This window comes from Petaurus breviceps, unplaced genomic scaffold (genome assembly GCF_028583685.1).
Source record: "Petaurus breviceps papuanus isolate PSGF00001 unplaced genomic scaffold, PetGlider_PUasm1.0 140, whole genome shotgun sequence".
NCBI classification, from domain to species: domain Eukaryota; kingdom Metazoa; phylum Chordata; class Mammalia; order Diprotodontia; family Petauridae; genus Petaurus; species Petaurus breviceps.
The window spans coordinates 19,451,268-19,474,292 of NW_027185698.1; the positions used below are offsets into that span (position 1 = coordinate 19,451,268).

Sequence of the window (23,025 nt, forward strand, 5' to 3'; positions counted from 1 at the left end):
ATAACTCTATAAGAGCTATTATTATCCCAATTGTGCAGATGAGGAAACTAAAGGTCACACAGCTAGTAAGTGTCTGAGACAAAACTCTAAGTCTGTCAGTCTGTCCATTATGCCATACTGCATGTCAAGATCAGAAATGATCTCTCAAGTCTTTTTGGATTCTAAACATGTTCTTTGATTCCTAATACCCAACCTGAAAATATGTCTGACATAAAGTCTCCCTGGAGGTAGCTTTTCTTCACCAAACCTGCTAGAAATGATCTCCTTCTCCCTAGAATTTCAAAGGGTATCCAGGGAGGACCCTCATCTTCTCCTCATGGCTAATGAACTTCCTAGAGACCCACTCCTCCATGTACTATATCCTAATATAGAAAGTAGTGATATTTGTTCTTTAAGTACTGAGTGACTTGTCGATCCCCTACCCAAAGATGAATTCCCTTGCAACATCCCTAATGGTTAGTCTTTCAACCTTTGCTTGAAGACCATCATTGAGGAACCCCGCTCTACCTTAAGAGAGCACAGTTTATTAGGAAGTTTTTTCTTATATTGAGCCGAAATCTGCCTCACTGTAAGTTCCATATATTGATGCTAGTCCTGCCCTATAAGGACAACCAAAATAAAACTAATCCCTCCTCCATAGAATATCTCTTCAAATAACTGAACACAGCTATCATACTTCCCCGTTAACTTTCCTTTTCTTTTTTCCTCTAGGATAAACATCCTAACTTCCTTCATTAGTTGCTTATATTAACATGGTTTTATGCTCCCTCATCATTCTGGTCACCCTCCTCTGATGGTCTGGTTTTTTCACCTTGTATATTGTATTTTCTAAGTTCGATAATGATAGCGATACTGTACCTCCTTACATAGGCCAGTAAAAACCTAGATTGGTCCCAGTAGACCACATTCACAGTAGTGAACCTAGACCTAATTTTCCATTTTCTCTGAAATTTACCAGAATTCCAGACCCTTCCTGGTCTAGACAACCACTCTCTTGATCAGCTAGAAGTAGAGTGCCAAAGATAGAGGAATTAACATCAAGTTCACTGAAGATGTCATCTCACTGTAGGACTTTCTGGCAAAAAAAAAATGTGATATTCTCATCTCTTTTTACCAATAACCTTGAGCTACTCATTTCCCCTGGCCTCAGTTCTCAAAACTATGAAATAGGAGTTACTCTATAAGTCTGCCTCAGAGGGCTCTAATCATCAACATTTTATAAATGATTTTGTTTGTCATCAACATTTTATAAAGGATTTTGAAAACTGTGACCCACAGGCTCCACATACCTCCATCCCCATCACTGGGCAGAGATATGCACAAAACACAGGCAGATTTATACTCTTTTCTTGAAAAAATCTGATAAGATTATTGAATAAATAAATATTTATTGAAAATCTGATATTTTTAAGTACTAGTATAGTAGTTTCACAGATTCCTAGTGATCACAATAATCCTTAAGATATACCAAACTTGAAAATTCCCCTCTAATTACTTGACGCCACAGGAATTTTCCAGTCTGCTGAATGGAGTAGAACAATCCATATACTTGGCAAGTATTAACTCAATTACTAACTCTTCTTCTTAAAATAATTTCTACCATTAATCATGGATTCTTGAGTATGCTTCAAATATGCATCAATACTTCTAAAGATCCATGATTTCTCATCACTCTAGATATCAGCATTTAGCATAGTGCCTAACACATAGTAAACACTTAATGACTGCTTATTGAGTGACTGGCTTACTCCACAAATAAAAATTATAACCATGTCACACCTCACTAGCTAGTTTCATGAGTTGCTATGGCAAAAAAACAAAAAAATCACCTTACTACCAACCTACTAGTGAATCTCTTCAGTTGTTTATTAATAAGAGGTAAAGAATCTTTTGCCACACTACACAAAACATCTTCCCTGCTTGGTTGGTCCTTCCAGAATATGCAGTTCATTCATTGATATTACCTTCAAGAAATCAACATCTTTTATAACCTAGTTGCTCCCTATCTTTCTAATAATCTTACATCTTACCACCACCTCCCTCTCACTACCACCACCATGTCCTTTTCTTTTTTTTTTTTTTTTTAAGCAATCAGCGTTAAGTAACTTGCTCAAGGTTACACGGCCAGTTATTTCTGGGTGTGGTGCTGAGTGTCTGAGCCCGGGATTTGATCTCCAGGTCGTCCCAACGCTGGAGCTGGTGCTCTCACTCGCTGAGCCACCTGGCCCCCCCTAAGCAATTGGGGTTAAGTAACATGCTCAAGGTTACACGGCCAGGTGTTTCTGGGTGGGTGCTAAGTGTCTGAGCCCGGGATTCGATCTCCAGGTCATTCTGACACTGGAGCCAGTGCTCTTACTTGCTGTGCTACCTGGCCGCCTCCACCATGTCCTTTTCAATCCAGAGATACTGACCTCCTTGATGCTCCAAGAACAAGAAACTACATCTCTCAGTTTTCGGCATTTCCTCTGGCTGTCCCTCCTTATCTCTGCCTCCTAGATTCCCTGGCTTTTGTCAAGTCCCAATTTATATCTCACCTTTTGTAGGAAATTCAAGTAAAGAGTCTTCTTTCTGTTAATTATTTCCTATTTATCTTCTACATACATTTGCTTGTTGTCTCCCCCAATAGCTTGTGAACAGCTTGAGGTCAGGGACTGTCATTTGCCTTTCTTCGTATCCCTAGTATTTAGCAAAATTCCTAGCACACAGTAGGTATTAATTGACTGACTCATCTCAATGCTACAATGACCAAGTCAGGCTAGGACTTTAATGAAAACCAAAATAGCAGCACAATTTTTTTTTCAAATTTTCTTTTGAATTAGCTTTGAAAACTGAGAAGAACATGCCAAATCTATTTATCAAGTAAATGACAATATTTTATTAGAAGTGCTCATATTTTGATGCATAATTCCTAAATACAGGAGGATCTTTTTAAAATGCTAGTGTGGGGGAATAAGACACATTAGAGTCACAGAATTCCAAAGCTGGAAGGGAGCTCAGAATCTAGTGCATATGCCTGAACAGGAATGCCCTCTATAATATGCCTAAAAAGTGAGCTTCTAGTCCTTAGCTTCCCAAAGTGGATGATACTGCCCTCTGGGGAGCACTGGAATAATCCAGGGGGTGATAGTAGCCTTGGGTGAAATTAGAGGGTGTTGAATAAAAACAAGGGGGCAATGGAAGGAAATTTTGCAAAATCATTCATACATATTTCATCTGGTATGTACCAGAATTAAAGTCATAACAATTACATTAGTTTCCAAAAAACACATAAAATGCAAGTTATAACCCATCAGTGGTTAAGTCCACTGATAGGTCTTAACAAGCAAGTGTTGGCAGGCAAGCCTGTTGTGCATTGTTGGAAAGTCCAGTATGTATAAGCAGGAATATGTGTGTGTCATGATTTGTTTACAATATGATATTATATGGTTACATGACACAATATTGTGTCATCAAAATTTCAATGCAGGAAAAAAGCAGAAATTTACAATAAATTTTTAAATCTAAAAGGATGGCTATGTGGAGCAGTGAATAGAGCACCAGCCCTGAAATCAGGAGGACCTGAGTTCAAATCTGGCCTCAGACACTTAACACAAAATCTAGCCGTGTGACCTTGGACAAGTCACTCAATCCCATTTGCCCTTCAAAAAGCAAAAAAAAAAAAGATTAAATTTAAGATGTGTCATTTTTTTAAATCTTATATATTTTTTTAAATGATGCAAATTAAAAAAAAAACATTAAAGAAAGTAGATTTCCAGGGGAGCACTAAGTAATTTTTTTAAAGGGGTAGTAGGCCCAATAAGTTGGGGAAGCTCTATGGGGAAGCCCTTTGGGAAGCCTGTGCTTTTGAGGACCTCCAGTAATATAAATTACTATGACCAGAGGCTGCCTACTTCACTTTCCAACACCTCTAATCTTTAGGAAGTTTATCTCTAAATCAAAATCTGGCTTCACATACCTTTAACCCATTATTCTTAATTTTGCCTTTAGGAGGGGCGGCCAGGTAGCACAGTGAGTAAGAGCACCAGCTCCAGAATCGGGATGACCTGGGATTGAATCCAGGCTCAGACACTTAGCACCCACCCAGAAACACCTGGCTGTGTAACCTTGAGCAAGTTACTTAACCCCAATTGCTTAGAGGTGGCCAGGTGGCTCAGTGAGTAAGAGCACCGGCTCCAGAGTCGGAATGACCTGGGGGTTCGAACCCGGGCTCAGATACTTAGTACCACACCCAGAAATAACTAGCCGTGTAACCTTGAGCAAGTTACTTAACCCCGATTGCTTTAAAAAAAAATTTGCTTGGGAGCCAAATGGATCAAACAGAATACCTATTCCATATAGTATCCTTTCAGATACTTTAAGACAGCTATCATGCCCCTCTTAAGTCATCTCTTCTTACCTAAACATAGAGAGTTCTTTGAAGCTATCCTTAATATGGAACAGTTTCCTGTCCTCTTACCTTCCTGATTGGGTTTCTCTGGACTTGTTCCAGTTTATCAACATTCTTACTAAAATGTGACTCTTAGAACTGAACACAATATTAAAGATATGATCTTGCCAGAGCAGAGAGTAGAAGGACCTCTTTCATCATGCCCCAGTTAATTTAACCTAAGAGCCACAGTCTCATTAGGAGAGGGAACTAAAGGAAAGAGAAGAGTTAGTTCTATCACAAGGTTACAAGTAATCCTCACAAAAAATCATTTCCCAGGACATTTGGTCATCTGGTATTGTAGTGCTCATGATAAGTATGTACCAAAATCTCTCTATGAGCAAATTTCAGTTCAAGCACTAACATCTGTTGTGTAGGATGAAGAGATGGAAAACCTTTAGAAAACTTCAATAAGACCCTCCAAATAAAATCAGCATATACTCTGATGTTTGGCAACTTTGATGCAAAGGTGGGAATAAGTGAGGATTAGCATTAGTATATAAAGAGGATATGGGTTAGAGGCAACACAGTTATATGAGGGTGTTTGGGGATTGTTTGACTACTCAGTGATCATAAATATCAGGTGGGACACAAGCAAATATCAGGAAGATATGAGTTTGCCAGATATGTAAACCTCTGATGTGGAGCAGGCTTAGCACAGAGTCCAAGTTGAAGAGGGATTCCCATGGATGGTGCGTTGTTTTGCTCATGAATTGGATTTAAGTGACACAGAGTTGCACAAACCATCAGTCTCACTCTCTCTTCCTGAGTTGTTGAAGTTCAGTAGCAAGACAAAAGCCAGAATGACTGGTGATGGCTGGGGATTCAGTGAATGACTTTGACATCTTTGGTGCCTGAATAAATTGTTTTCATCCACCTATTCTGCCAGGAAAAATTTTCATATGCTTGGGGTAGACATCCCTCTAACTCAACAATAGGCTTTAGTCCTGCTGTTTACAGTCAACCTGGTTTAGTCCAGTTGCCAAGACAATTTTACTGGGATGTGACCTCTTCTCATGCTAGAACTTTTTAGAGCCACAAATGAGAGTTGGGTGAATCAGGTGGACACCCAAGGTGGATAAGCAGCCATGAGAAAGGCTTGGTAAGCCCTCATACCAGAGATTGCTCCTCCTGAATACCCAATAAACCCCCGATGTATACTGATATTTTCTTGAAATGATGCAAATTTCAGTTTGGTCCTCCAGATTCACCTGTTTACATATGGCATTGTGCTAGATGCATCACTACGTAGACTCCTGGTAGAGATCTATTTAAACTCAAAAGAATTTGATCTAACCATCTACATAGAGAAAAAAACAAGTGGATAAAGAATGTCTATTGTCCAAACTCTGTCATAAAGTTAGATGGATAATCTATAGCATTCATCCATTAGGATATTTTTCTTGGACAAACAGTACAAAGGGATAAGGAAAGTTCTGAGTTAGACAAATGGATGAATGAGATGGATTGATTTTAAAAAATTACAAAGCCTTTTTAATGATCCCCAAATACCCCAAGAAATGAAGGCCTAGCTTTTGAATGCCAGTATTCTGTCAATGTTGTCATGCAGCTGTGAATCAAGGTGCACCATGGTTTTCAAAATATTTAAAAAGAATTACTCAAAGATCAATAAAAAATACATATTTAATAGTTGTGAACAGGCTACAAAATATAACAAATAAAAATCTCTGAATAAGAACTAGAGTAAAGAATGTCATTAGAGAAATGAATGGTCAAAAAAGAAAGATGGTGTGATCATGTGGCATGATTTATTTTTTCTTTTTTGCTTTTTGGAGGGCAGTTGTGACTTGCCCAAGGTCACACGGCTAGTCTTTTGTGTTAATGTCTGAGGCTGAATTTGAACTCAGGTCCTCCTGACTCTAGGGCCAGTGCTCTATTCACTGTGCCACCTAGCTGCCCCCATGTGGCATGATTGAGGAACAACTGGTAGACAACTCTACTACTCCATTGTTATCTTTACAATGGAAAAAGAAAGGAAGGACCCTAGAACACTGGTAGAACTTCTTTGAATTTGTATGTATTTTTTTTGTGTGTTAATTTTAATTATTAGATTGTAAGCTCCTGGACAATATTAGATTGTATGCTCCTTGAGGGAAGGGACTGACCTTTGCCTTTTTTTTTTTTGTATCCCCATCACTTAGCATAGCACCTGGCACATAGTAGATACTTAGTAAATGTTGATTAACTGTCGATTGCTTGATCTTTGTAAGTTAGGGAATTATATGGATAAATGTTACAGAGGACAGTCAGGTATAAATGGGTTTTGATCCAAATCATTGCAGGGAATAATCACATCAGTGAGCTCATAAATCCCTTTGAGTGTCTGAATCTGCTCATCATGTTGTACTTTTTGCTCATATTGAACTCACTGATCACTAAATCCCCTCTCCCCAAAATTTCTATATTAAATATTCTCTAAACATGCCTCCCTCCCATCCTTTGCTTGTACAGTTAATTTTTTAACTCAGGTGTTTTTTTCCTATTATGGTATCCTCATTAGACATGCTTCATTGTTCTATCTTGCTAAGATCTTAGAAGGAAAGAGTGTTCTCTCCCTTAGCTTTTGTATTCCTGAGATTGACAGTGGGTAGACTGGCCATGCCAGTCATTTCAGTAAATGAAACTGTTTTCATCTGTCCCTTCCTATCCTCTGCAAGAAGCCTTTGCTATCCACCTTAGGGTGGTGGTAACCAGTTGTTTTGGTGGTCTGACTCAACATGACTCCATTTGGTACTTTTTTAGCAAGACACTGGAGTGTTTTGTCATTTCCTTCTAGAGTTCATTTTATAGATGAGGAACTGAGGCATACATGGTTAAATGACTTGCTTAGGATGACACAGCTAGTGTCTGAGATCAAATCTGAACTCAGGTCTTCCTGACTCCAGGCTCCAAACTTTATCCACTATGCCACCTAGCTGTACTTAGGGCTGTTGCCTTCCCTCTAAGATCATCTCTGATTTGTCCTGTATATACCTTGTTCATACATGGTTGTTTTCATGTCATCTCCCCCATTTGGAGAGTGAGTTCCAGAAGAGTATGTACTGTTTATTCACTTTTTATCTCTAGTACTTAGCATAGCACCTGGCATACAGTAGACACTTAATAAATGCCATTATGGTTAGTATTTGAATTTTCCTTTAATAACCATCTTTAGCTTAAAGAGACTCAAATAGCATTCCTAACCTAGGCATTATAGTAATTCTTCAAGGTCAAAAGTAAAGAATGCAAGTACGGACCCCGAACCAAAGCAGAAATGGGGTGCTGGCCTTATGAATTTATTGACTTCAAAGAAAGCATGGCCTAGCCAGCCTCAAATTGAACATAAATGCCTAATTGTTCAGGGGAGGGGTTAGTGAACACTCACTGTTTCCCTTGGGAATGGAGGACTTGTCTGCCTATGTACCTTGGAGAGCCTCCAGAGGCCTTCCCCTAAACAGGCTTGCAATATATCCACTGTTCCCCTTACCTAAGAGAAGGGTGAATCTGCCAGGTCTGTTCTAAAGCTAGATTGCAATAGGCTCCTCCTTATTCTGGGGCTTCCTGAGGCCCTAGTAAGGGAGAAGAGGTAGTAGGTGAGAACTAAAGGCTATTTGTTATCTTATCTACACAGATCTGGAATGACTGGCTAGTCTGCTAGCTCCTCTGTGCAGATTGCAGCTCCCAAGTTCAAAATAGCTTGCCTATTGCAGCCTTATCTTGCCTCCTTGGGCTATTTGCATAATTTCTTAGTTTACTCTGCCAGAGGCCTACAGAGCCTATTTTCTTCAGTCTCTACTATCCTTTCTACAACATTCCCCTAACTTAGATTACTCCTCACTCACAATCTTGTCCTTCATTGGGGTTAATGCCAATATCCCTCATAGCCTGGCATCTCTTAGACTTCTGTTTAGGGAACAGTTTCATCATTCTATCCTACTCACTGTTACTATGCATTCCACTGTCTGTCTCCAAGTTATCTTTCCAGCATTATCTCATACTCCCCCGCATTTACTCTATACTGCTTCCTTTCCCATGAGAATGCTCCAATGCTTTCCCATTTCTATGCCTTTGCTTATACCTAGAATACCCTCTGCCCACTACTGCTCCTGTCTCTACCTGTTGATAATTGTTTCTCTAGCCATCCATAGATGATCCAAATCAAATGTCAAAGGCCCCATAAAGATTTCTTTAATTTCCTCAGTTGGCAGTGATCTCTTCCTCATATGAAATCATAGCACTTTGACATTCTTATATACACTTATATTTTAATATGTATCATTGTTGTACATCCCTGTCCTGCAACTTCTTTTGGATCATAAGCACTTTGGGGGAAAGATACTGCAGCTTTATCTATCTTTCTATCTCCCCCAGCACCAGCACAATGCATTCTACTTCATAAGCACCTAATAAATATTTGCTGAGTGAATGAATGACTGTGTCCAAACCCCTGTAATGACAAGCTGTTTCATAACAGAATTCTGCTGAAGCTTCTAGCTTCAAAAAAAATGTCTTTCTGAATCACCATGTATTATAGAAATTAAAGGTCAAAATTAGGTTATCATTTGGTTCTAGTCCATTGCCTGAACAGAGCTGGACCATCCACTGTAAGCTATTCCAGGCAGAGTATATATATGAGTCTTATTAAATCTGTATTGCTGTAAGGTTCATTATACTTGAAATGGTTAATTAGAAGAGTTAGGAGAATTTGAAATGTCACAGCAAGTTTCTGCAGGCCCACTGTCACGTTTCATGGTCCGTTACTGAACCCATTTAGATTAAGCTGAGACCCAGTCCAAACAAACTGTTTCTGTGCCTCTTATCTCCCATCTCCCAGTTCTGTGCCAGTCCATCAGCACGGGGTGACTCTGAGAGATCTATTATGTCCTTGACACTGTTCACAGCTAATAATTTTGAGTATTTCTTTGAGGCTCTGACTTTTCATTCTGACGTGATGCAAAGCAACAGTAGAGTGTAACTGCCACATGAAAAACAACACAGAAGTAAGGCAAGATCAATCTGGGAATTCTCAGTGTAATCCTGTGGGAGGGAGATGATTTCTAGTATATTTTAAGTCAAGATGTAATTTACTTTTATTTACAGACTCAAACATTAGTTGTTATGCTTCACCTCTGGGTTTAAAAATATTTATGAAACACTTTCACTGAGGCAGATGTTTGATTTCAATGACATAGGTCAGGCTCATTGGCTAACACCCAAAATCATATTGATGCACCATCAAAATTTAAAATAATGTTTATATTATTTATTTATTCATAAATATATATATATATATATATATATATATAGCTTCTATTACTGAGTATCTGGGACATAGTACAAAAGGTTTACTTGTTCTCTAAGCCATTTGGCACATTCAGGAAGACAAAAAATATTCAATAATGCTTTCAAATGACAAAGTGTCTTTTATGCAAACATCTCTAAGTGCCTTTTTCCCCCATTAGTATTGTCTCCATTTTATTCACTTGTAAGTCCTGGAAACAAATTGACTCTCTTCAATGCCCTGCAATGAATAGTTGATATCAGAGATTAGGGAACATGGGTGCCAGTCACTAGTTCTAACTAGAAGGTGTAAAAATTATAAAAACATTTTTTTAGGTGTTAATGCCTTTGACCTACACTAAATATTTTTTAACTGAGTCTATTAAGTAAGGCATCATCTTTGTAAATGTTGTAATGGCATCCAGTTGAATTTTATAACGTTTGTTTCAATTTGCCCAAGGCCTGCCACTGTTTTCCAAGCCCTAAGAATGACCTATTTTAATTGAATTCTCTCACAAACACTTAAAAATTCACTCTCTAATCAAACCCAGTTTCTAAATACAAATTAAAGTTGAATCATAAAAAATGTTCAAATAAAGGACTCATCCAGATTAGCATCATAGTTACAGCTATCCTGTCAAATAAAGTGACAAGGAGGAAGGTTGTGAAGTTATTTTGTTATATGAGACAGCTCTCCTCCAATTCACTAAATTCAATCATTAAATTCAAGCAGGAAGACAATGACTTTTGATTTAAATTATCTGATGTTGCTAAACTATTCCACAAGTCTCTGTTTTAGTCTGGTTGTGCAGACTTGATCAGGAGGAGTGTACCATTTGGAGTTAGGAAAGATTTGTGTTTAAATCTGGTCCTTGATATTGTCTGGCTATGTGTCTATGGGCATGTCAACAGTTAGGGAGCCTCACTTCCTCATTAGTAAAATTGTGATAAAAATAGAAATAGATAGTAATATCTCACAGGTCTATTGTAAGGATCTTATGAAATCACATATATATGTAAAGCATTCTCCAAACACTGAAGAACTAGTCTGCATATTGTATAGCATATGTTGACATGTTCTCTTAAACAGTGAGGGTACAAGAAGACAGGTATATTTGCTTCACTGACAGCCATTGGGTTCTTTATTTTCCTGGATCTGGGAAACAAAGCTGCATATGTCAATAAATGCTCTCAGTAGGTGGGTCAGACATAATTAGCCCACAGATTTTAGGGGCTGTGTGGTTTTATCTTGAAGAAGATAAAGATGGATTCAGACTTCTTACAAAGACATCAATCTCGAAAATATCAGGTAAGGTGAACATATAGGTGGTAGAATCACCTTGAAATCAAAAGTTAGTTACATTCATGGATATTCATCAGTCACTCTAGCTATTTCTACCTGAGAGTCCCCCCTCTTCCTTTGGGTAAAGTGCCTGATCTAAACAGCCTAATCAATTCCACAGCTCATTTAATAACATATCCCCTTGATTTAGGTCATAACTATATACAAGGAACCACCAACTCAGGCAATGGATAGGGCTCTTTGTTTTTGTTTTGTTTTTTCTGTCACATTGGACAAATGGCCAAGAAAATGATTGATGGCTGAGTAGTTTATCCAATTAAGTCATTAAAACATCCAAAACAATATCCAGTCTTCTAATTTAAGATCAGGTTGAGGCTATTGAATATTGACTTAATACTGATGACCTAATGGAGTTGCTCTGAAATTGAACAGGATGTACATAAATACATTTTGCATCTCATAAATACCTGAGAAATGGCAAGAACCAGGAACTTAAAGAAGCTTAAATGTAAGAATGGAACTTTTTGATCGCAACAATTCCATTTCCAATAATTTAAAGTTTCCTTTATTTTATTATTATTGGCTATCCTAAATTGGATTATTTTAAGAATAATGTATTGGTCAGTATCTTGTGGGCTGGAGAGAAAGTGTAGATAGTGAGTGAAGGAGACTGGGTAGCAATGGTGGTGTGTGACATGAAGCATAAAGCAAGAAAGTAAGTATTAAAGAGATCTGCCTCCTAACTTTTCCACACTCAGCTCACAGTTCTGCCTAGTTAACCTTCTTGTCTATGCCAGATAGACTTGTGACCTTCCTTCTTAGCTATATCAAGACTCACCTCCTCTGTTAAGTTCCACCTCCCTACCAACTATTCCAACCCATATTTTCTCTCATTTTCTTCTATAGACCATTCATTTTGTTTTCCTTCACAAGTTCAGATCACAAGTCTTTTATGCTCTATCAAGCAACTGAATGAGTTGCTAGGACCAAAAATTTATCAGATGATGGCCAGCCCCTTAGTGATGACTCTTTATGAACTGAGTTAAGTTCATCCTTAGATGCTAGAGAAACAGTTCATTCCTTGAAACATAAGTGAAGCCTCCTCTGCTTAGTGGGACCTATCAAAGCTTATACTCTACTGGCATAGTCTACAAGAATCATAGAAAAAAATCACAGAAACACCGGATGGAAAGTTGGAAGGAACACCAACAATTATCCAGTACAACAGAAACATGAAAAGAATTCCTATTACAATATACCTGACAAATGGCCATTCAGCCTTTGGTTAAAAATGACCAAGGATAGGGAAACTACCACTTCTTGAGGCACCCCATTCCACTTTTGGACTGCTGCAATCATTAGGAAATTTTTCCTGACATTAAGCCTAAATTGGTAGCTTCTCAGCTTCCACCCATTGTTCCAACTTCTGCTCTCTGGAGCCAATCAGAATAAATTTAATCTCTCTCACACATGACATTACTTCAAATACTTGGAAACAGTTACATGTCCACCCCCTTATCCACCCACCCCAGTCTTTTCTCCAGAACAAATATCTCCAGTTTCTTTAATTAATCCTCATATGAAATGGAATCAATGCCTTTCCCATTGGTTCCCCTCCTGTAGACACTCTTCAGCTTATCAATATTGTTCTTAAACTGCAGTGCTCAGAACTAAACACAATACTCTAGAAAAGATGCGGAAAAGGCAGGTACAGACGAACTCCCTCTTCCTAGAAGCTATGACTTTCTTAAAGAAACAGAAGTCACATTAGCTTTTTTTGGGGGGGGGAAGAGGCAGGCTGCCACATCATACAAGGGACCCATTGAGTTTATAGTCTACTAAAACCCACAGACATTTTTCATCACAACTGCTGTCTAAGCATCCCTCTTCCAACGTGTACTTGGGAAATTTATTTTTTTTTTGTACCCACCCAAGGGTAAAACTTTACATTCATCCCTATTGAATTTCACTTAGCTGGTCAAGATTCTCTTGGGCCCTGACTGTTTTCTACCGTGTTAGCGATCCCTCCCAGCTTTGTGTCATCTAAATTTAATGAGCATGATCCCTATGCCTTTATCCAAGTCATTGATAAAAAATTTTTGACAGCTCCCTTCTCTCTGGTCTCTTTGTTCAAGCTACTAGGCACTAGTAGTAATACAAAAACACTTGAGAGCTGACATCTCTGCCCTTAGGGACTTTACAAACTCATTGTTATTTAAGATTCTGATTCTATATTAGCCCTCATTTTAAACAAAAGTCACTTCTCCTTTTATGTCATTATTGTTTTTTTCATTTCAGTTATAGCCAACTCTTTGTGACCCTATTTGGAGTTTTCCTGGCAAAGATGCTAGAATGGTTTGCTATTTCCTTCTCAAGCTCATTTTAGAGATGATGAAACTCAGGCAAACAGGGTTAAGTGACTCACCCAGGGTCACACAGATAGTAAATATCTGAGGTCAGATTTAAACTAAGATCCTGCTGACTCTAGTGCCAACGATCAATCCACTGTGCCACCATTTATACTTGGACCAAATAAAACTAGATTATTGAAAAATTGCCACTCCCTTCCATTTTATGCTGTATAGACAAAGTCTTTGTCTTGGTCTGTTTAAAACGCCCCTTAACATAAATTCTGAAGTACATCACTTACTTGAGCCCCAGATCTAGTGTTGGATAATAATTTATAATATACATGAAGTGGTTATGGTCTATCAGTTGAAAAATTAGCTTTTTCAAAGATCCCCAAATAGGCATCTGTATGATGGAATATAATGACTCTAAAGAACGATTACTGTCTTTAGAGTAAATAATGTACATTTTTAAAACTCCCCAAGTAGATATTTAAATGATAATTCATGACTGTTGCCTTTTGTTGGTGATGGTTTTTTTTAAAAAAATCTTCATAGCCATTCCCTGACTTACAAATGTACTATACTCCAACAATTCATTAATAAGTAAGTTGTTCAGAGCTGAGAAAAAATACTGTTGCAATTGGCTCCCTGACTACCCCTCAAATGCTCTTTCAATTCAATAATGTACCAGGGGTTTAGTACTAATAGTGTTACACCTAGAAGATATTTATAACATCATTTCTATAGAAAAAGTATGGCCAATTCTAGCTTGGCATGCCAGGGGCTTGTCTAAGGTAACTTTTTAATTAATTATACTTATATCTGTGTAAGAGAAAACTCCTTTTCTAGTTCAATCACTTCTCCTGGTGTTCCAAGTTGGAGGACAATGTCGCCCCCATTGGTGGCCTAGTTCTTGAATCATCCTCTCAGTCTGTGCTCATGAGTCTTCTGCAAGTCTGGTGTTATAAGCTGGGAATTGCCTGTACCCTTTTCCTTATATTTTTCCCCCCTCCCAGGACTGCTTTAAAGAATTCTCTTTAGGATACATAATCAATAGCCAGCATTTTGAATAGGTACTTCCTTCTAAGGAGTCCCCTCTTTTTAAGCTATCTTAAAAGTAAAGGCATTACAAATTTGAAATGATACAAGGGCAAAAAAAAGTCTGAAGAATTTTCCTATTGACTATTAAACCTAAAAATATATTTCAATCTGATGTTAATTTTATTTGGGAGAAGGTGAGACATAACATACTATAGTATAATTAACTTAACTCTCCATGCTAAAAAAGATCAGTGGTTTTGGTCATCAAATTCTAAAACAACTGGTGGTTTTAAATTTGTTAGGTTGGGTTTTAGCGCATTTTGTGATAAATTTTGATTAACCATCCTAGTAAACAAAAGGGGAATGATTTTAAGAAAAAGCTACTACTTATGTATTCAGTTGGGTGGCCCCCAGATGATGCTCCCATACACCAGATGCCTCCATGGTCAGGATTAAGGGAGGGGCTTCTAACCACCTAAATACCATCACCAAATAAAACCCCCCAATAAGGCATTATGCCAGCTAGGAGTCAAAGTGAATAGAGTTCTTGACCTGGGAGCAGAAAGACCTGAGTTCAAATTTGGCCTCAGATAGCTGCATGATCTTGGGGAGGTCACTTAACTCTCTCAGTCTCAATTTTCTCTTCTGTACAATGCACCCCCATCCCAGGGCTATTGTGAAGACCAAATGAAATAATTCTTGTAAAATGCTTTGTAAACCTTAGCTTCCATATAAATTCTGGCTAGTAGTATCATTGCTTGCTGCTGTTGTTATCATTATTCCTGTTTTTTTTCCTGTTTTTAAAAAAAGAAAGAAGGTTTCATCCATGGATTAGGGTGTACCCACAGCACAAACACAAACTAACGTATAGAATCATAGCATGTGAGAGTTTGAAGGAAATGCATGCCCAATAATTGCCTCTCCAGTCTTCACTTGAAGATCTTTCACATGGGGGACAGTCCAAATCATTAAGCCTTCCCTTTACTCTACCTGCTGCTCTGCAACATCTACCTACTGCTCCTAACTTGGATCAGGTAAGGTAAATTAAATATCTCTTCCTGGTCTTTCAAATACCTGAAAATAGCTATAATATCCCCTTGTATGTCACCTCAGCTCACTTATTTCAATTAAATAAAAATGTATTATACTAAATTAGGACAGCTAGGTGGCACACTATCTTTGCCGAGAAAATTCCAAAATGGGGTCACAAAGAGTCAGACCCCACCAAACAACTACATATCTCTAACCCCTTCAACTGATCTTCATTTGGCATGGTCTCATGACCACTGACCAGACTGGTAAGCTGTCACCCAAAAGGAATCAAGGTCCTCAGGATGTAGGGAACAAAAGAAGTATGGTTTTTATGGAGGCAAGGAGAGACTTGGGAGCACGGTGTTCTGTGCAGTGAGGGAAGGAAAGGCTAGGTAGAATGCCCTGGAGAGAAAAACCAATAAAGAATAGGAGCAGCGAAGAGGAAGCTCCTGTCATTCACTAATGTACTTAGGACTGAACTGACCCTGAATCCAATAATATCAGGATAATTGAGGAAGTGACATTGATCCCGATTTCCAGCTTTGGCTCCCCTTACTCTCTTTCATATACTTTAAGCTCCAGGCAAATTGGACTGCTTCTCATCCCCACAAAGACCTCTGGCATTTTCCAACCTCTTTTCTCTTACCTGGAGCAGCCTACCCCAGCATCTATCCCTCCTGCATCACTTAGTTCAGGTACCACCTCTTCTGGCAAGTCTTGATATTCCCCCAACAGAAATCATCTTTCCCTCCTTGGGATTCTTTTACTACCTTATTAGAGTGATGAAGTCCAGGGTTTGGGCACAGTATGAGGTATCTGTAACCACCTCCAGCACAGAATGAGACCAAATCTCACTCTGTGCAGCAGAGGGTGCAAATAGATATCTGGTTCCTCCTGCAGGACCAGAAAGCAGAAAAAGTGACCCTTGGGTCACAGATCCTTATAGAAACATCTAAACCTCCATTTCATTTTCTGTATCCCTTGGAGGTGCAGACAGCCAGACGATAGTGATGGAGTACTTTCTTTTATTCCCACTTATGCAACTCTTTTTTTTTCCTTTCTACCTTCGTGCTACCCCAGGCTAAAGAGGATGCAACTGATTCTGACCTGAGGCACAAGTCAGAGATGAACAGGAGACCTTTTTTATTAGTAATCCCCTCCCCTTGTAAACTCAGACAGGCATAGCTCTAAAAGCATTTTTTGTTTTCTTGACTTTTGCCTCTCCAGTATGCAGTTCTGGACTTCCAGGTCAGCCATCCCTCAGCAAACTTAGTTGCTCGGTGGGGTAGGTGTTTGTGTCTCTGTGAGTCTGTGTGTCTGTGTTAGGCATGGGGGTGAGGAGATTACACAAGTCCTTGAGTAACTTTTTTTTTGTGATTCTGTCTCTATGCTCACACATAATCTTGGATGAATGCAAGGTTCTCTATGTTCCCAACTGAGCTGAGCCAGACTATCAAGAACTGGGTGGGGAGATGGGGGTAGATACCCACAAATATAAAACCAGAAGGGAAAAGCCCTACAAAAAAATCAATAATCCTCTCTATACATTTTTTTTCCTTCTGTATTCCTGCATGGCTTTGCAAAAAGTTCCCATATCTCTATCACTCACAAAGCCCTTATTCAGTTTTCTTCACTGTTAATTCATTTACTGCCTGGTGTATTACAGACTCTCTACTTTGTTTCTTTTCTACATAAGCAGGTTAGCTGTTTGCACAAAGGATTATTATAGAGAAGTCATCTATCTCTTCAAGGACTAGGACTTACTGAAGAGGGGAGAAGGACATACTGTGAATTGCATCCTGCCAGATCCAGTAAACAGACTGAGCTTGCAAATTGTTGGGGACCTGGGCATTAAGTCCTTATTTAACCTTGAGAACAGTTCTGCCCCAATACTTCCAGCTCAGGCAATGTGCCGGCTTTTCTTTCTGGCTGAGACCCCTTTATTATTTGCTCAGAAACTTAGGTTACTTACCATTATGGCTATTTGTGCATAAATTATCTCCCCTACCACATTCTAGCTTCATGACAGTAAAGGAAATAATGTCTTACTACTTGTATATATCAATTTCAGTGCTTAATAGAGTTTTGTACCCTGTATGTTCTTAATAAATGGGTTTTTAACTGACTATAACTAAAGCAGGGTTTCTGAAATCGGGGTCTATGAAGTTAGGTGTGTTTCTTTTTCTAATATTTTAATACTAGATTTTTAATATGATCTTATATGGTTGATTTTAAACATTTAGAATCATTCTGAGGAGGTCCAAGAACTTGGATATGAAAAATGTCATCTTTATTATTATTAATATCTAACTGGAATTGAGCATTCCCTCAAAATTGTAAATTAAGCAACAAGAAAAAAGAAAAAAATATGATTTTGATAAGAGGTCCATAGCCTTCATCAGTCTGCTAAAGAGGTCCATCACACACATACACACACACACACACACACACAAATTGGTTAAGAACCCCTATCTTAGAGGTAGGTAAAGAGGAAAATCTTCTAGAATGCAACTATTGCTGCCTGAGAAGAAAGGGAAAGGAATCAAAGGTTGATTATAGGCACAAGCACCTTTCTTAGGACAAGAAGGAGAGATTTAGGAAAGAAAGTGCTGAGGGAGATGAACCTGAAGAAATTGAAACCTATAACCTCAAACCCTCTTTAAAATCAATCAAAACTATTAAGTTTTTGCATTTAAGAAACACGTATATTTCCCAAGCTGGATGAAGGCAAATACTATGGTCTACAAGAAACACATAGACCCTGTTGCTGTTCTTTATCCTTTGTTCTCGAAGAGGACTGATGACATTACAAGGGCAACGTCTTGACTTGCCAGTGCATTGGATTTGAGTGAGGCAGATTCATCAGCCTCACTCTCCCTTCCAAAGCCATGGAAGTCTGGTGGTAAGACAAAGGTCAAGACCACTGGCAATGGCCCAAGATGCAGTGGGTGACCTTGGCCTTTCTAAATTAAGGGCAACTAGGTGGCAGTGGATATAATAGTGGGCCTGCAGTAGGGAAGACTCATCTTCCTGAGATCAAATCTGGCCTCAGACATGGACTAACTGTATGACCCTGGCCAAGTCACTTCACCCTGTTTGCCTCAGTTTTCTCATCTGTAAAATGAGCTGGAGAAGGAAATGGCAAGTGTCTCTCAAATTAACATCATCCTTCAAACAATGAAGCTTTAAACCATCCCAGTTACTGTTGGAACAGATCTGCCTTCTAAAGTTGGGCTGTTGTTAATGGATTAGAGAAGTAAGAGACAGTGAAAATGTTCACAGGCATCTATGGAACATATACTTGTGTCCTGACCTGGGGGCCTTCAGGTGGAAAGTGGATGATGACTGGTCAGAGAAGAGGTTGTAGATAAGATTTGTGGTTTGAAAAAAGAATATATTTCAAAGTGTTATTTCCATTTTGTCCTTCCATGATTCTTTGATAATCAAATGACACTGTAATGTAGGGAAAGCACACTGGAGAGGTAGCATTGCATAATGGAGTTAGAAGACCTATCCTTCCTCTGACTTAACACTGGTTGTGTTACAGTAAGCAAGTCCCTTAATTTCTCAGTGATTTATAAGTTGCAGAAAAGGTAATGGTGATCTGCTTTGGAAAAGGCAGTTCCTTACTTGGAGTACCCTACAGTGATGAAATCACAAGTGTTTCTTTCCCTCCCCCCGAAAAAACATCCCATTGTAATATTGATCAATTGATAGTCACAAATCTAAAAATACTTAAATTCCAGAGACATTGACCCCCCTGCTTGCCATTGCCATGTTTCACCCAGGTGGCTAAACATTGCTCCCATAGAACTAAGGGGACCTTCACCATTGTTTTTCTAAATGACATGCTTTTCTAGAACCCATAAGAGTTCTACAAAAGGAACTTCAAGATCACTTTCTCTGTTACTGATCATCTCTACATTGATGTAAAGTAAGATGAGAACATATGCATACATATATAAATATATTCTATAGTTTATTTTTCCCTGTTTTGACTCCCCCTGGTTAGGCAACAAGACCATCTTTGTGTAATAAAAAGAATTTAACAGGACTCCTTCAAAAGATACAAGTACAAAGAATGAAACAATCCTACCCCAAGTGAGTTTATATTCTAACAATTTACATAATTAGTGGACATCTAGAAAAAGAAGAAATAATCATAAAGTAAGATTACATGATGTAAACAAAGGCAATTTATGGGAGATGGACAGGGTTATTAAACTAGTAGATTAGAGGCCTGTGGTAGATATTAGTCATCAAGATTTTAGTAAAGCTTTTGATGAATTCTTTCCTGCTATTTTTATAGAAAATAGAGTTTTGCCTACGTAGGGACCACACATTTTACCCCACAAAGAATAAATTAAAAAGATAATTTTAAGCAACTGAAATTTGTGATATTTTATCCAATTTTCACCAAAGTCACTGGGAGTTGTCAGCACACAAGTGTTGCAGTACTGAGTCTTTAGCATCATATGCTTCTATGCAGAATGATCTTCTAAAGAGGTCAGCTAAATGCCATGCTATTATATGCTGAACCTTCTATCTGGCCATAAATGGAGAACAGTCGAAATATGAAGGGTTGAAATAATAACAATTGCTACTTTCTTATAAATATTGCATTTAAGTCACTCATATCATATACAGGCACCATCTATATTTTTCTTCCTGCCTTTTAGCTTAACAAATATTATTTTACAGTTTTTACAATGCTCTTTATGACTCATGTAAAACACATCATTTTCCTCCTGCTTACACCTTTTATTTATTATTTACTTTTCAGATTTATATCAAGCCTTTCCTCCAAAAAGCTCAAATCGCTATATAGCCAACTCTGATATAAAGAACATTAAACACTTCTTAAAATTGATAAATAGTAAAGCAGTTAGAAAGAGAAGCAAAGGGGCTATGAATAAAGAAGACTTTCAGTCCAACTTTCCAGTTTTATTCACACTATTCTCCTGTACCCACTCTTGGGTCCAGTAAAACTGGCATTATTCATTGTCCCCTGATGCCATTCTATTCTTTCCTCTCTTGCTTTGTAGATTTCTTTTATCCTTGTATTTGTTATGTTCTTCCATTAGAATGTAAACTCCTTGAGCCCAGGGATTGTCTTTCATTCTGTGTATTTGTATCCACAACATGTAGTATAGTGTCTGGCACAGAGTAAGCACTGAATAAATGCTTGTTGACTTACTTAACTCCATGATTTTTCACATGACATTTCCCATGCATAAGGAGAAAAGAAGAGAATAAGCATTCATGTAGTACTTACTATATGCCAGTTACTGTGCTAAGCACTTTAAAAATATTATCTCATTTGATCTTCATAACAATCCTGGCAGGTAGATGCTATTATAATCTCCATTTTGTAGTTAAGAAAACTGAGACAAATGTGGGTAAAGTGACTTGTGTCTCAGGTCAAATTTGAACTCAGATCTTCCTGACTCCAGGCCTAATACTAACTCAGAATATAGGTGGAGAGGGGGCACATTCCAGCTATCTTCAAGTATTTAGGAGGCCATTGTGTAGAAAAGAAGTTGGTGTGGCTCTGTTTGGCCTCAGAGACCAAAACTAGAGGAAAAAAAGTCGAAATTTCAGGGGTAGATTTAGACTTGGTGATAGAAATTGTCTCTTCATATACTTCATATATTCAATATATATTCAAGCAATTTGAAAGTTGACTGGGCTGCTTTGGCAGGTTCCTGCTCATGAGAGGGGCCAACTGGACTACTTAACTTCTGAGGCCCTTCCATCTATGAGACTCTATGATTTTATGAATTGATTCACCTAGGTCAGAGATCTGCAGCTGCAGGAAACCTTTGCTTATCAATGTACCTCATACACCCCAAAGCGATTCTTTCTTCCTTTAATCTCTCATGATACATTCACCCCTCCAGGATACTGAATCATGTTCTTTCACCACAGTACACAGTTATATAGCAATTTAAAGTTTAAAAAAAAGTTTCAAAAGTTTCAAAACAATCTAGTAAGAAAGACAGTATGATGATTATTATTCCTAATAATGCTGGGGTTCCAAAAAGTGAGATGAGCCATCATTATAGAACCATTGTATGTTATAGCCAGGTGTTCCAAGAACTAGAAATAGTCCTATATCTGGAGGCAGAGGAGCAGAAGGTCTCTAAGAATAATCTCTAAGGTCCCCAACAGCATGAAATTCTCTGTCCATTTTGCCATCATAGCGTGATGCTTCTGCCTGGTAGGAGGGATGACGCAGTCAGCTATCATATCTGTTTTTATTATTTTTAGTTCCTCCCTACCCTAGAGGGGCTCAGGACAAAATTAAGAGTATCTGCCTTCTCATGAGAAGTGCAAATGATCTTATCAAGTTGAAGTCACACAAAGATGATGAAACACAATAATAGTCAATGTTTGAGAAGTTGTGGAAAGACAGACCTGTTGGTGTTGGAGCTGTAAATTGGTTCAAACATTCCAGAAAAGAATTTGGAATCATGCTAAAAATGACAGGTGGTAGTAACCAGAGCTATGCTTTCCTTGGGAGAGGAAGCTCCTGGGTAGACAAGCTCCCTCTACTAATTCAGGTCAGCACCTTCTCTGCAATCTTTTGTGCAACTGAGAGTATAAGAGAAATAAATAGAACAGTAAGTATGGACCAGAGGTGGGATTTTGGTATCTAGATTGGCTTTCTATTCACTATAAAACATGCTTCTATGCTAACAAAATGACCTTTGAACTAGAGGTCTTACAACTAGGCATATACCCCAAGGAGAATAAAGACAGAATGTAAAATCTTATACACACCAAAATATTTAGGGCAGCACTTATTGTAGTAGCAAAGAATTGTAAACCAAAGTAGGTACCCATCTGCTAGAGAATGGCTAAACAAATTGTGGTAAGTGAAAATGATGGAATATTACTAAACTGTAAGAAAACATGAATATAAAGAATTTAGAGAAGCATGGGAAATTTTTATATGAACAGATACAGAGTAAAGAAATGAGAACCAAGGAAACAATATATACAATGACCATCACAATGTAGTTGGAAAGAATAACAAGAAGAGAAAAGAAAAGCTCTGAATTTGGCACAATTTTATTATAATGATTAAATTTGTCCCTGAATAAGAAGAAAAATATAATTTTCTCTCATTTGAAGATGTATATGGAACATTGCATCTACTATTAGATTAGTTTTTCTGATCTACCCTTTTTCACCCTTTCTTTTTTATTCTGTTATAGGTGTGGCCCACTGAGTGGAGGAAGGTACATATTTGGAAATATAAATGATGTAAAAACAAAAGGTAACAATAAAATTTAAGAAAACAAGAAAAAAAATGAAGCCACACAAATCCCAATACTGTCTTCTTTTGTCATTCCTCCCACCCTTTTCTATTCAAATTCCTATGGAACATCTTACCTTCCACTTGATATGCTGCTGTGGATGCTCCCCAACCAAATCCTTCTGGGAAGGTCAATTCTTCTGGGTATGAACTGCTGGAAAAAGCCATTGTCACTGTCCAGGGATTTCCAGAGAACAACAAGTAAATAGCGGCCAAGCAGAGATCACTAGAGAGTGCCACAGGGCAGACAGGCAAACAGGGAGAAGAAGTG

The 23,025-nt window shown here is 38.2% G+C and overlaps 1 protein-coding gene across 2 annotated transcripts in view; it reads right to left on the reverse strand.

Annotated features, from left to right (window-relative positions):
* LOC138146920 (cytosolic beta-glucosidase-like) overlaps positions 1–23,019 on the reverse strand; it is a 114,915-nt gene extending 91,896 nt beyond the window's left edge. For both annotated transcript variants that reach the window (XM_069069085.1, XM_069069081.1), the window contains exon 1: positions 22,832–23,019. In XM_069069085.1, coding sequence (XP_068925186.1) covers positions 22,832–22,922 — 91 coding nt within the window. In that variant the 5' untranslated portion in view covers positions 22,923–23,019. The remainder of the gene's footprint in view (positions 1–22,831) is intronic.
* Between the last annotated feature and the right edge of the window lie 6 nt (positions 23,020–23,025).